This window comes from Eptatretus burgeri, chromosome 8 (genome assembly GCF_056783735.1).
Source record: "Eptatretus burgeri isolate ZD-2024b chromosome 8, Ebu_testis_v1, whole genome shotgun sequence".
Classification (NCBI taxonomy): Eukaryota; Metazoa; Chordata; class Myxini; order Myxiniformes; family Myxinidae; genus Eptatretus; species Eptatretus burgeri.
In genome coordinates, this window is record NC_140968.1 from 9,946,860 (window position 1) to 9,961,712 (window position 14,853).

Sequence of the window (14,853 nt, forward strand, 5' to 3'; positions counted from 1 at the left end):
TTTTTGACAACTGACATCATAGGTGATGTGGTTTAGCAGCCATTTGAGAAATGAATAAATAAATAAACCTGTAAAAATCCTCTTGTCCAAAACACCTGAACAGATCAATGCGAAATGTTACATGTATGATCGACTGTCCATGGGGAGTTTGATAACATGAGATCATTGGTGATGACACCTGGCAGCCATACTGGATTAAAGGAAAAACGTCTTCTTTCTTTTTTTAATAGCTCAACAAAACAAATGAAACTTGACGCATGTAATCAATGACATGGGGAAATCAGTCACATGGTCTTGCAGAAAAAAAAAGTTAACATTTTTTGTTCAATCCAATACAAGCTGCCAAACCACACGACTGATGACATTTTAGTTATCAAACTTTAATCCCCATGGGTAGTCCACGATCAGGGGCACAATCAAACCAGGATGATTTCATTTGGGGGGGGGGGCGAAGGTGACCTGCTCAATGAGCAAATAGCAAGATGTCCACAAAATCAAGGTGACGGGGGTGAGAGTGCCAAAGGGTCAAATCACAGTCTCGACAGAGATGCATCCATTGCAATTCATTGCCAGTAGTGCTAATCCAGTCAGATGATTTTCTCCCACACTCGAGCCAAGGAGGGGGTTTGAGCCCCCTGACTTTTTTGAAGGGGGGGGAGTGTAATGACAAACCACCTCAAAACCAATAATTTAACTCTTGGCTATCCAAGGAGTGGGCCACATGAAAAATGAACAAATTCAACAATAGGGACAAGGTGCAATGAATCATGGAAAAATTTTAACGATACAACTAGCACACAGGGATGAAAATACAACAGAAAACCATGACAGATCAGAAAACTTAACTGATAATATAGCTGGCTATGCCAATCTGCACGTCGTTTAGAGCACACCCGTGGTACTTGATCGAAATCGATTGGTTTTTTTTTTGGTATTTTGTACTTATTGGTGGCCATCTTGGCTTTCGTCCCAAATTAAAATAAATAAATACAAAATAATATTTCTCCAGAACAACCAAACCGATCACCATGAAATTTGGCAGACAGCTTAAACACCCCCTGGGGCCGAGACAGCATTGAGGTGTGACTTTGAAGCTTCTTCCTATTGGTCGATTATGTTACATTTTGACAAAACTAGTAGCTGACTGTGTGTAGTTTCACCTCCTGATGCTGAATAAGCCACAGAAACGAATGTCTGCAGGCGAATAGTTTTGTTATTTTGGGGGGGTTTTTTTTTTCCTGATGATGGATTTGGGCTCCATTTCCCTAGAAAAAGTATGAATGGGGCTCCATGTGGGTGGAAAATTTGGACTACTTGGAATCCAACAGCACTGCTCGGAGTTGGAGGTTTTCTTTGCCTCTTGCCCGATACCTTTTCAGAATGAACTGCTCAGAAACAAATGCAAAAATGCAATCGATTGCTATCAGGAGGTACAAAGAAGGACTATGTCTACAACCCAAACTTTTGGGGGGAAAAAAAAAATTGAAAAATTGATAAAACAAAAATAATCATTTCCATTCGAGGCTGTATGTGTGCATACCAGCATGGAAAAGGTTGAGGTGAACAAGACAGGTAGCCGTCCATTTGTTACTCCTTTACTGCGAGTACTACAATGGCCACAAGGATTCCCACCTCATGGGGTTGGCTGGGGAACGTTCGTGGCCCAAGTCTTTCACGAAACAGGTGACCAGACTCGACTGAAGGTGATTTGGGCAGGAATTTGAAATGTAACCAGAATGCTGGCGATAACTCCGCGACTGTTGTGTGGAACGTCCACAACTGCTCCTAAATGGGACACCCAGCTTAACGTCCACACCACGTACGGCGCACACATTGATGCCTCGCACTGCATGTGAACCACCAGGATGGCAGTTTGTAGCTGGGTCAAGATTCAAACCCAGGATAGATAGCTCAGAGATGAATGTGCATCACTCTTGGCTATGCTTTGAACACTCAACATCAGTATTAAAAAAAAAAAAAACATATAATGCATGCATTATGCAAATTTGGGGGCCCTGTGATTGAGTATAGATACGTCTGAAAAGGACCCTCAGTCTCATCAAAAGGACCCCTCTGGAACCCTCTTATGTTTGCATCCTGAGAATAGCATCCTTTCTCATATCCATTTTCAACCTCCAGCACAGACATTTGTGAGCTCTCGCATTCATGTTGAGATGATCTTATTGAACAGCTTTGTGTAGTCACATCATAACAGTCTGTTAGCTGTTATTCCATGGACTTTGATTAAGGCTGACATTTAGCTTTCAAAAGTTTGGTGCAAAGATTACCCGAGGAGAGTGGGGAGGGGGTGAAGAGGGGCTGAGGGGGAAAGGAGGATTAAAAACCTCCACGGTTTTCAGTTTCACATAAGAGGATTAAATAATTTCCACATCCCCCACACCTTCGACTGGCCTTATTGGTCTTTGTGATGGAAGAACTCCCCTTTTAAGAAAAAATCTTAACTTTGAAAACTCTGCTGTTGTAGAGAAGATATGTTCTCCGATAGTTGTAATTGTAGTAGTGGGCGGCACAAGGTCGCCCCATTGGGAGAATGCTGGCCCTTGTGTTGTCTAATGTTAGTTCTATATCCCTACTATTACAGCACCAATTGCTCCAACCTTATGGGTTTGGCCCAAATTTCATGAACCGGCTTGCCGAGTCTGACTTTTGCCTGGCAGTGGAAGGAATTTTGAATTTTGCTAAGGTGCTGGCAATATTTGAATTATACCACCCAACCCCCCCCCCCCACGCAAAAATAAAGAAATAGTGTCAGTTATAGCTGCAATTTACCGTTGTGATGATTTCGACCTCTGACCTCTCAATGCCAAAATCGAATCAGCTAATCTTTACATCATTACACATACTTGTACCAAGTTTGACTCTGGACCCCTTCAGCCGTTAAGTTATTTCCGGAACGAAAACCCATCACAGACGGACGGATGCACAGTCAACTCGAAAACACCGTGCCTTCGGCGACTTAAATCAGCGGAGGCATAAAAAGATCAACAAAATAGACCATTTGAAGACGGTTCAATCACACCTGCAAAAGGTGTTTGTTAAAATGCACACAAAACTTTGATTGCATAAAGACTTTAAATATATTTTTTCCTTTTTCCTTTTTTTTTTTAAACCAATACAAGAACATACTTTTACACCGTTCATAAATAAGCAAGAAAGTGTCAAACTTTACAAATGTTCGCCCTGAAATGTGCAGCCATTGCTTTGATTTGTTGGAGCTGCGAAGACCGAAATGGTAACCTACATTACTTATCAATAGCCCGATAGAATAACTCGGGAGGTAGCACACTTGACTTTGAGCCCAGGCAGGGTGTTGCATCAATAAGTGCGCCACACGTGGACGTTAGGCCGAGGATCCATCTGCTGGCATCCGCCGGTGGCGGTGAAATCCCACGGTGTTTTAATTTTGGTTACAGAGTACGTCATCATATGCCAATACCCTGTCCAAATTCAAATTTCTCGAAATTGCATTCACCGGGCACCAGCGGGATGAGTTCGCAATTTAATCCTGTCCAATATACATTCGCCGATGGCGACTAAGCAACGTATGCTTATGACAGTTCATAAATTAAATAAACCTTCATTAATAATAATCAAAGTGGAAATTTAACTACAAGAGCAAGACATCTCAATATCATTCTTTAACATTCCATGTATTTCTTACTCGTGCAAGTAAAAGGTTCCTGAGCACTTCCTGCTTAATCAGTTAAAAAAAAAAATCTGAAAGCTCCCATTACTTCCTTTACACCAAAAATACAATTTCCTTGGTATGTCATAAAACACTGGATTTACAACGAGAGAAATGCGACACTGGAATCGAGCCATCATGGCAGGCTGTCCCTCTAATCATGTCATCATTCTAAAAACATTTATGGTGGAAGATATATATATATATATATATATATATATATATATATATATATATATATATATATATATATATATATATATATATATATATATATATATATATATTCTAGCACCAAAAACATTTTTTGGCTAAAAATAATTTGCCCTTTGATAGTCATCAAAATGTAAATTGGAGTAAAGGGGGATGGGGCATGAAGGACGAGTGTAATACAAAAAATAAAAAAATAAAAACAATAAAAGGAAAAGATCATCTAACTCGCTTCTTGAGCTGCCAACCGCCATCACCACATCATTAATACAATTTTTACATACAATTAAAAACTTGCAAAGAACTTCCAGTATCAAAAGCATTTCATCTACAAAAACACGTCCTATTAAAAAAAAAAGTGGGGGAAAAAGAGGGGGGGTTGGATTGTCATCAACATTGTGCTCCGGTCTCTTCTGTTCAACTAGTTTACAAAAGGGGACAAGCGTCCTACAGTTCAGGAATTTGTTCTTCCTCCAAACAGGATTTAAGGGTTAAAACAAAGATAATAACAACCAAGCATCGTCTCGCACACGCGCGCGCACGCACACACCAAACCACAAGTTTAACAGTGCAAAAGATGAATTAAAATGGCTGAAAGCAGGCAGGTGAACTTCAGTTGAAGCAGAAATGACAAAAAGGCAGTCTTTTACCAAAAATATATATATATATATATATATATATATATATATATATATATATATATATATATATATATATCAATAATGCTTTTGGACGTAAATTTTTTGCAAATTGTTATTATTATTATTTTAACTCGCAGAAATCTAATTGTCAATCATCAAATGAGATCAGGAGTTTTTTTATCCCGACCGATTTGGAACTTCCCTCCGTTGCTCCAGCCAATTTCCCAACATGTTATATTTGTCCTTTAACAAAATGGTGAATAAAGATTCCCCAAACGATCTGCTTGCGGAACGAACACTCACAAAGACAAAATTAAAACAAAATAATTGCAGGCTTGCGATTGTAAAAGATGCAAAAAAAAATCTAAAATTGCAGTGCAAAGTGACATGAAAAGGAGAAAGGGAATTTATGACTGCATTACTGAATGTACACCGAAAAAGAGAAAATAAAAAGTAGCAAGGAGATAAAACCGGTTTAAATAAGGTGAACAGTGGAAAGCTGGAACGAGGAAAAATTCAAGGTGCCAGTCCCTTGCATCCTGTGCCAACCATCTCCAACCTCTTCCTCTCTCTCTCTCTCTCTTATACTATTTCTCTCTAGTTCCCCCAGTCCTTCATTCTCATACGTTTCAGGGGCAGCACCATTTCTGGCCCTTCACCATAGTTGGCCCGGCGTAGTGTAGTTTCATTAGGCCCAAACATTGCTCGGGATGCTTGGCCTGAGGCCTTGTTTTGCTCATCGCTTGGACTGCTGCTCACACAGTTGGTAGTAGAGGGAGTGAAACCGGTGCAAGCCCCACTCTCTGCAGGCCTGTGGGGTTCGTGTGGGGGTGAAATTGGCTCAGACTTTATATTGATGGCAAGCGGTTGCTGAAGGCTTCCATCCTGGCAGGTTGAGACTGCAGACTGTCTGCTGGTGCCGGGTCCTGCACACACCCTGGAATCACAGGTGAGATCAGACAAACTGTCATTGCCGAGAAACTCAAATTGAGGTTTTTTTTTTTCATTTTTCATATTTAGGTCGAATGAAGGGGCCACCATTTGCAAGAACATTAGCAACAACCTGGTTTTCAATTTACTTGGCGATGAAATTAAATAAAACATGATAAACTAACCTGTCCCATGCACACTATGTTGGCCGTCCTGTGCGTTTCATTGTTACAGACCTGATACACGAGAGCCCACACCTTTTTGGGTAGTATGAGGAATAGATTTGTGTAATATGAAAGCTAAATCCTAAAAGGTTATTGAAATATCACGAACACCAACCAAGTTACTGAGATGGTTGCCATGGTAACATAATTCAGCCAATCACAAGGGTGATTTAATCAGGTGGAGATAATGTTATGAAGAATATATAACTGCAACATGAAAGCTCAATGTTGAACGGTTTTTGAAATATCGCGTACACAAAAACGCATGGACGGATGATTGCTTGGTCGGACGGAGCTCATTTTAAAAAAAATAGAAAATAACAGAAAAGAAAAAAAAAAACAAGTCTGGAGACGGCGATGGTTCACAAGCAATGTCCACGGTTCGCCTTTTTTATTTTTTGACCTTCGAGAGGACGCCACGGGCAAACTGGCGGGAATCGGGAAAAACGTAAATGATGAAAGTTGTCGTACTCGAAGAGCACTACTTGTATACCAACTTTCATTCGAAACAGTTGAAAACCCGAGGAGCTCGATGCCCAATTTATTGATTTTTTTGACATTTTCTAAGTTCGTGACCTTGACCTTGGGACAAAAATGAAAAAAAAAAAAAATCGAGCTCCGTGGGGCTATGCAGGTGCCATTGGGCTAAGCAAATACTGAAACCCCTACCAGATTCAACAAACCCCCCTAGGAGAAGATGTAACTTGAAATCGGCTACCCCCTAAATACACGTTTTTTGGGCGTGGCTCCAACCATAATGGGCACACCACGCCCATTCTCAGGAAAACACAACTAGATCATGATATAAAACCTCCCACCCAAATTTTATTAGGATCGGATCAAAACCCACAGAGCTATGCTCGGGAAAGGTAGACAGACAGACAGACAGACACCCATAACGAATATAGTGGTCACTTACTGACTCGTGAACCAAAAAAGCGTTCAACCACTCCCACAATAGGGTGGGAATAATTGGACCCATTAGAACCGCAGTTGTCGTCGTAGTAGTAGCAGCAGTAGTACTTGTTGTTGTATCTGTGTGCATGCTTTTCAAAGGAATCATTTCATGTGTCAATCGTAAGATTAATCATTTGATTATATCACCTCAATGACGAGGTGAAACATCAAATGAGGATGCATTAGCACGTTTGGCATTCCCGTCTGAGCATTGAGCCGACGATCCTGGCATCGAAAAGGTTAAAATCCCATATACTGGTTATCCTTCTGCTCTGTCCGTTGCCTTTTAGTTTACCTACAAGTTCATGTACGAATGAATGCCTCCGAACGTTCTTTTCATTTAACCGATTAAAAACAAGTTCCTTCACGAGCCTTAACCAACTATACGTCGCATACACATTCATCGTCACCCCCCATCGATAACCGGAATCCATAGAACATTTGTTAAAAAAAAAAAAAGCATCAGTTCTTACAGCAATACGTCAAGGAATAACCAAAGCACAAAATCCTTGCAGTCCCAAAAGTTTCACCCTGATAGCAATTAGCGATGTGGGATTTGAAGCGAGGATCCCAGTTCGCCGAGCTCGAGGCTTATGCTGCTGCACAGTTAAAAGCAAAAGGGTGATATCAAGACTGAACAAGGAAACCCGGATATATTTAGGCTAAAGTGCAAATGTAGCCCTTTTCCCGGCCTTTTCAATTACGACCGCTCTTCCAATGCGTGGCATTAAAAGCTGACAGTACTTGTTCCCACTTGGTGCCGAAATATTACTCAAACCCATCGACCTTTGGAACATCACGACGGCGATTGGAACGTTTAAAGCCGCATCCATTTAGTTTCGCTTTTGTTTCAATGTAAATGACTCGTGCACAAAAAAAAAACCCCCAAAAAAAACAAAACATAATTGCTCGTTGCTTCGTATCCGGTGTTATTCGCAGAAAACAAATCAAACCCGATGGAACCGATTTCATCAAAATCGAGAGCGTAAAATTGTTCGGCTCATGAAAGCCCCCTTCATAATAGATGGCCGTGTCGATTGTTTTTTTTTTTGAGTTAATCAACACGTCGTATCAACCTTACATTTCGCCAAGTCAGGAACGGTTTATGAAGATATTTACCGTAATTAGTAGGAAACAATAAATCATTCTTCGACTCCAATCAGGCTTTTTGGGACAAATATTAAATCAGAGCTTCATAACAAAATATGCAAATCAATTTCGAAATAGAAATCTAGTAGATACAAACCGTGGTTTCATCGCAAAGTTCACAATTCGAAACCATTATCCCACATCCATCAGGTATAAAGACATGGTGTGGTTACCTTGATCCAACAAATATCATAAAATCACCTGATTGGGGGGGAGGGGGGGGTCTTATGTTGAATTTATTTAAGAATAATTTGAGAGAAGTTAATCAAAGAATGTTTGTACGTTTTCATGTGAAACACACAAGCCTGGAGTTGGCTTCATGGTTAGGGTGGCTGGCTTAAGATCTTAGGGTCTTGAGTTCAAGCCACCAACCGTTGAATTAACACCAGGCAGGTCGACTCGGCCTGCTATCCCTCCGAGGTCAGCGACACGAGTACCAGCGGGCTGGTAACGGGGAAATGGCATCGGTGGCACAGCCGCTCCCCCCAGAAAATGATGCGGCCAAGTCGCCACGAGCCGCATCGGAATAAATAAATAAATTTAAAAACACGACGACCTTTCTATAATAGCTCTAATTAGCCGGGTTTCTTGTGGAGTTGGTAAAGGGGGAAATTTGTCCCAACTCTTTCACTGGCCTGCAAGTTTAACTGGAGGCGATATGAGCAGCGAGTTGTAATTTCCTTAGGGTGTCGGCAATGCCTCACCTACCTCTTTCATAAAAGATGAGGGATCTCAAACATCCACTGAACAATGCTACCTCACTGGACACCCGGCCCAACATCTACCAAAACCACAGTGCACATAGTGATGAAACATCATGCCTGTGATGCATCAATCTCGAGGCCAGACGAGACAGCCGAACAATAAGTACACTACCTCTGTACGAAACCTGCCCTGTCAGACTTTTCAATTCCGAGACACAAAGGGGACCAAATTAAAGCCAGTTCAGTTTTTACCTCTTATAACGGTCGACGATTCAAACTTTCTTCTGTCCATGTGAAATCTTATAATCGTTGGTTTTCTCAACTTCGAATGCTCACTTACCTCATTGCCGTACTATTGGAGGTGTAGCACCAATTTAAATTGAGCTGTATAACAATTGAATGCGACTTAGTTGGTTCCTCCAGCACATTGTCACTCACCAATCTCAATTCTGTGTCGAGCCAAATAACACTCAAAGTTAATTTCTGAAAACTCATCATCTAACCCTTGATTTACTGAAACTAGTCATCTGACCCTTTAACCAGACTTGGTGGCATAACGGTTTGAACGTCCACTCTGATTGTTGGAGATTTACAGTTTCTACCTCTGTCGAGTCATGCCCCGGGACCAAAAATGCTACAGTACATGCTGCTCCCTTATTTGATGCTCAGCGTTAAAAATAATAAATAATAAATAAAATAAAATGGATAGCGCAGTCAAGCAACTACAAACTTTGATTGGTCAAACAGCCTCCTTCTGTATTGAAGTTCCTGGGAAGGAAACTCAGATTTTAAAACAAAGCCACTTTGTGATTGGTGGATCGTCAGTACGAGCTTCTCGACGTCGGGTACTCATCAATTTCACAAAGGAAAGCACCATGAAGATATTGTTCATCGTGCGTGTCACCATCAGCCTCGGTGATGAATGCGTCAACATGTCGGTCGATAAATTATACGCTCAAAAAAAAAAAAAACACACATCTCAACATTCCAAGAGTGGCAGGGGTGAGTGGCAGGGGTGAGTGCAGTGGATACACTCACCCTAGAGGTGTTAGGGAACCTGTGTGCAGGTTCGACGCTTCTTGCCGCTGCTGCTGCCAAGCTGTCGAGCCCAGCGGGACGGATACTGGCAGAGGAAAACCAGTTCCAATGGGCAAGCCTCCTGCTGGACATATCGTGTATTCAGCTGCAGAGATGGAAAGCAATTCCAACTCAAATCGATTCAACGGTATACTTTGTCAATAAGTCAACCCATTAGTTGCCTGTTTAAATATTGGACATGACAGGCACACACATCATTGGAATTTTTTGGGGTTTTTTTTACATAACTAGTTCTTAACGTGATTGTTTTCGCGACGTTGCAGAAAATGCTTCAAGGTCACTCATCATTCAATCGGATTTGATTTCCCCCACCACACAATTGTGATACTCGAAGGTCACCGAGTAGAAGTGGCCATCTATCCATTACTTATTGTTACAATGGTGGGGAAAAGTTGGGGGTGAGGTTTAAAATTGAGAAAATAGGGAAAGATAAGAGGAAAGGAAGGAAGTTTGGAGAGTGCAAGAGTCATGGAGAAAGAAGAGCAAAGTGGCTTGGAGAAATAAGGGGGTGGGGGGGGGTACACAGAGAAAATCCTGCCACTTTGCATACACAATAAATATATTGATCAATGGTTCTGCTTAATTCCCACTTTCATCCACTGCTCCATCTCTCCGTCACACTCCCTTGTCACCCCTTTTCTCTTCCCCTCCCCCCACTAAATGCTCAATTATGACGGATCAAGAAGCACAACCATAAAGGTGTTCATCACAGAGCTAATAAAATGTTACCCGTGGTTTAAAACTGCAGTAAACACGAAATCGGTTGATCATGTCTGACAAATAATTGACTACTAGTACTTTAACTATTCCCACCTTCGAGTGGGCTCCACCAAGGGGGTTGTTTGCCTCAAGTCATCCACGAGCCGGCTGGCCTGGCCCAATGGTCAACTCGAGCAGATTTGGATTGTCGGCGATAACTTGTCGGATTGTCATTGTCGGCGATAACTCGCCTAATCTTCATGAAGGACACTTGCGGGATCTTCACCGACGAACGATGCGTTCCTATTGATTAAATTATTTATATGCACATGTGGAAAAATTACGGGCCCAGACCAGGAATCAAACCCAGGTCCTCTGGTGAACCGTACCGGTGCTCTGCCATCTGAGCTATCTGGGCGACTCACCGGGTGAGCACGCAATTCTCCCACGTATAAAATTGCCACTCTCTTTCCGCCACTGCTTCTGGGACACGCATTGCCAACCATAGGAGCAGCAAAGGCCTTGTCCAAAAGAGTGGTAATTCTATATGTGGGAGAATTGCGTGCTCAGCCAGTGGGTCGCCCAGATAGCTCAGATGGGAGAGCACTGGTACGGTTCTCACCAGAGAACCTGGGTTTGATTCCTGGTCTGAGCCCATAATTTTTCCATATATACATATAATGCTTCTTTCCTGTTCATTTATAATTGTAGCATTTATTTATTTTAATGTCCCAATAACCCAAATAGCTATAAAATAAAATAAATTGGACTAATTCGCAAGAAGAATATGAGTAAATGGCTGTAATGACATCAGTGAAAGTGATATACTAGTTATGGAACTGCAAACTCACTTGGAGCAGATTATGGGTTGCTGAAGATGGCTCATGGGAAAGATGGAAGGGAGGGATGGAGGGAGATGGAGACCTTCATTTACAGAAGGTTGTCCAAGACAGCATGCATTTGAGCAATTCACGCTAAGGTTGCGCAAGAAAGTGTCAAAATATTTGGAACCGTTCATGATATGGGAAGAAGGAAATGGTCAGGACACAGCAAAGTGGACAGTGGTTCGAAGGGAAATAAATAAATAAATAAACAACAAGTTGCGGTACATTCAAAGTACACTGCCCCCATGCCAAATAAATAAATAACAAGTCCTCCAATGCGCGACATCGCCGGGGCACCGAAGGCGCCCGGTGATGCTGCCTTGCAGCACATGGAGTCAGAATTGGGAAGGAGCGGTGTACAATAATTGATTATTTACACAAGTAAAATAAGTAAATAATCGTAAAATAATTAATTTCTCAATCAATTGCTGAATAGCATACCTAATCCACCACAATTTCATCCGAATCTGTAACTTTTTGAAAATTAAGTATTTCATCGAAAAATGAATTAATCGATTAATCAATAAGTCAAAAATACCCTTTAGAGCCAAATCACTTGGTCACCGTCATATCCAAATATCAGCTTCCTTGCTCAAAATATGCATCAGATATTGCCAGGATGAGAAATAAAATAAATGTCATCAATAAATAGATAATTAATCAATTAATTGATAAATCAAAAACCAAAAAAAAAAAAAAACATTTTTGCCAAAGAGCATCTTCACTTTTGTCCCCAAATTTCAGCTTCCAAACTCAAAGTATGGCTGAGATATCACACGGAAAGCAAGAAAGAAATTAATCGATTAATTGATCAATCGACAAATCAAAAATACTCCTTAGTGCCAAATCATTTGTTCAGTCGTGTCAAAATATCAGCTTCCCATCTCAAAAGGTGCCCAAGATATTGCCAGGATGAGAAATAAAATAAAGTAATAAATAAATCAACAAGTGGTGCCAGGCACAACAAATCCCACCCATTTAAGGCATAAAGTTATTTTGGGGATCAGATTTAAATCTGATACATCCTTAACCTGAATGTTGACTATAAGGAATAGAATAAGGAATATTTTAGTTTTAGTTTGAAGTCAATTAAACCATTTTTGACGAAGTTATGAGCGAAAAAGATTTTGACCTTTTGTGACCTGACCTTGACCTTTGACCTAATTGGACCCAAAAGTTAATGGGGTCGTCTGAGGTTCATTGCCCACCTGTGGATACAATTTGACAGTGTTTGAGCCAGCTGTTTTCCCGTAAACTTGTATTTTCGTAACCATGTTTTAATTTCAATGGAAAATTTGTAATTTTGACCGATGGCCATGACCCCCAAAACTTCGGACCCCACCGATCTTCACAAATATGCATTTTTCACTATAGGAATGGGAAGGATTATAAGTAACAAATAGAATAAGGTTCACTATAAGCTTAGTTTGAAGTAAATCAGATCATTTTTGACGAAGTTATGAGCGAAAAACGATTTTGATCTTTTCGTGACCTTGACCTTGGATCCAATTGGACCCAAAAGAGAATGGGGTCGTCCGAGGTTCATTGCCCACCTGTGGATTAAATCTGATAGTGTTTGCTAAAGCCGTTTTGCCATAAAGTTGCTAACAGACAGACAGACAAATAAACCAATGTCACCCGCAGGGTGACCCGTATCTTGCCAAAAGGTGACCACGTGTGACTTAATCAAGGTCACACTGAGGTGAACAGAGCTGCTATCCACCAGGAGCGACTCCTTGAGGAATATCTGCCTACGAGAGATTCCGATGAGAATCGTTCTGCAGAGTAACCATGAAAAATATGCTTTTGCCTCATAATGTCACCAAATGACATCATAATGTCTCAAGCTTGACATATCTAGAAAGCACTCATCGAGGTGTTCAATTTGAGGTACTACACGATATGGTTCCTAAAACTTGAAAATTTGACCTTGGGGTCAAATATGTTTGACCAAAGGCGCTAACCATGAAGGTCAAGGCCAATCGCCACCAAAAATTAATCAGCTGAGCACCAGACCATGAACTATATTCCCATGAAGTTTGAAGACGATCCGATCAAAATTACTCAAAAAATAAGGGTTTCGTCGACCCCCCTGATTTGCGACAAAGTGACCTTGACCTTTGACCTTGACCTTCAAAATTTTGTGCACTGAAAGTGACCTCTATAGGCCTCTGATATGCGAAGTTACAAAAATTTCTAATGATAACTGTGCTCTGCAGAATTTTTTATATGTGATTACAGACAAACAAACAAACAAACAAAAAAACATACAAGCTGACTCGCATATCTTGCAAAAACTTAGTTTTGACAAGATAACAAAAAAAACATATGAAGGTCAAGGCCAATCGCCACCAAAAATTAATCAGCTGAGCGCCAGACCATGAACTATATTCCCATGAAGTTTTAAGACGATCCGATCAAAATTACTCAAAAAATAAGGGTTTCGTCGACTCCCCTGATTTGCGACAAAGTGACCTTGACCTTTGACCTTGACCTTCAAAATTCTGTGCACTGAAAGGGACCTCTATAGGCCTTTAATATGCGAAGTTACAAAAATTTCCAATGATAACTGTGCTCTGCAGAATTTTTTAATTCAATTGATTAATCAATTGATTAATCCCCAATTCAATCAATTGATTAATCCCCAAAAAAAATGTTTTTTCCAAAGCACATTTTCACTTTTGTCAAAAAGTTTCAGCTTCCGAGCTCAAAGGAGAACCGAGGCATCACCCAGACAAACACACAAGGAAACGCACAAGGAAACGCACAAGGAAACGCACAAGGAAACGCACAAGGAAACGCACAAGGAAACGCACAAGGAAACGCACAAGGAAACCAAGGTACTCCCTCCCTTCGGTGCCCGGCGATGGCGTCCTGCCTTGCCTGGATATGGAATTGGGAAGGAGTGACGAACAAAAAAAAAAAAAAAAAACAAAGATTACAGATAGCATGGATGGAGTGATCGACTATGACGTACCTCGATGCAGACAAGTAGTGACCAAGATTAATAGGAGCATAAATGTGAGATTTATGGTTAATACATTTTAAAAGGCGACGTCACTGTACGCCATTATTTCAATATTAAAAGGTGAAAGAAGCTACCAGGGGTTTAAAAATAAATAAATAAATAAAATCGAGAGCTTGCCTACACAGCCTGGCACAAGACAATCCCGATCTGCAGTCTCAATGCCACCCAGAGCTTCACAAGGCTTACATCAGCTCAGGATCCTCCCATTCTTATTCTTCTCCTTACTCTTCCTCCTCATCAATATATAACGGCTGCTCAGTCGTAAATAATTACGCCACTTCAGTTAGAAAGCTTTTCTCACCATTGTGGTGCGTTGAGTTGAGGGGCATTGGATAAGAAGCCAAAGTTGAAGAGGAGACGCTTGGCGCAGCCATCGTCTGTGTCGATCCGAGGTGCTGGTGGCTCTGTAGGGGAATCGAGAGCATGATGGATGGAGACAAAGGAAGAAAAAGAAAAGAGAACCAAAATGCTTTGAATAAATCAGCAACTCATCTTTGGCCAACTGGACTTCTTCAATCCCAGGTTCAAAACATTGTAATAGATGCACAGAATCTTAAACAAACAGAACTCAAACGTGCTCCGAAGGTGAGAGCGAGTTAATGAATATTCAGTTAAGCTGAACG

At 41.0% G+C, this 14,853-nt stretch overlaps 1 protein-coding gene across 7 annotated transcripts in view; it reads right to left on the reverse strand.

Moving 5' to 3' along the window:
- Nucleotides 1-3,970: 3,970 nt before the first annotated feature.
- LOC147021069 (myocyte-specific enhancer factor 2C-like) overlaps nt 3,971-14,853 on the reverse strand; it is a 91,998-nt gene continuing 81,115 nt past the window's right edge. For 4 of the 7 annotated variants that reach the window (XM_085890797.1, XM_085890798.1, XM_085890799.1 and 1 more), the window contains exons 8-10: nt 14,532-14,634; nt 9,560-9,704; nt 3,974-5,494 (exon numbers count right to left, since the gene is read on the reverse strand). In XM_085890797.1, coding sequence (XP_085746923.1) covers nt 5,155-5,494; nt 9,560-9,704; nt 14,532-14,634 — 588 coding nt within the window. In that variant the 3' untranslated portion in view covers nt 3,974-5,154. Of the gene's footprint in view, nt 5,495-9,559; nt 9,705-14,531; nt 14,635-14,853 lie in introns of all 7 variants that reach the window. The other 3 variants (XM_085890802.1, XM_085890801.1, XM_085890803.1) reach the window with 3 other exon arrangements.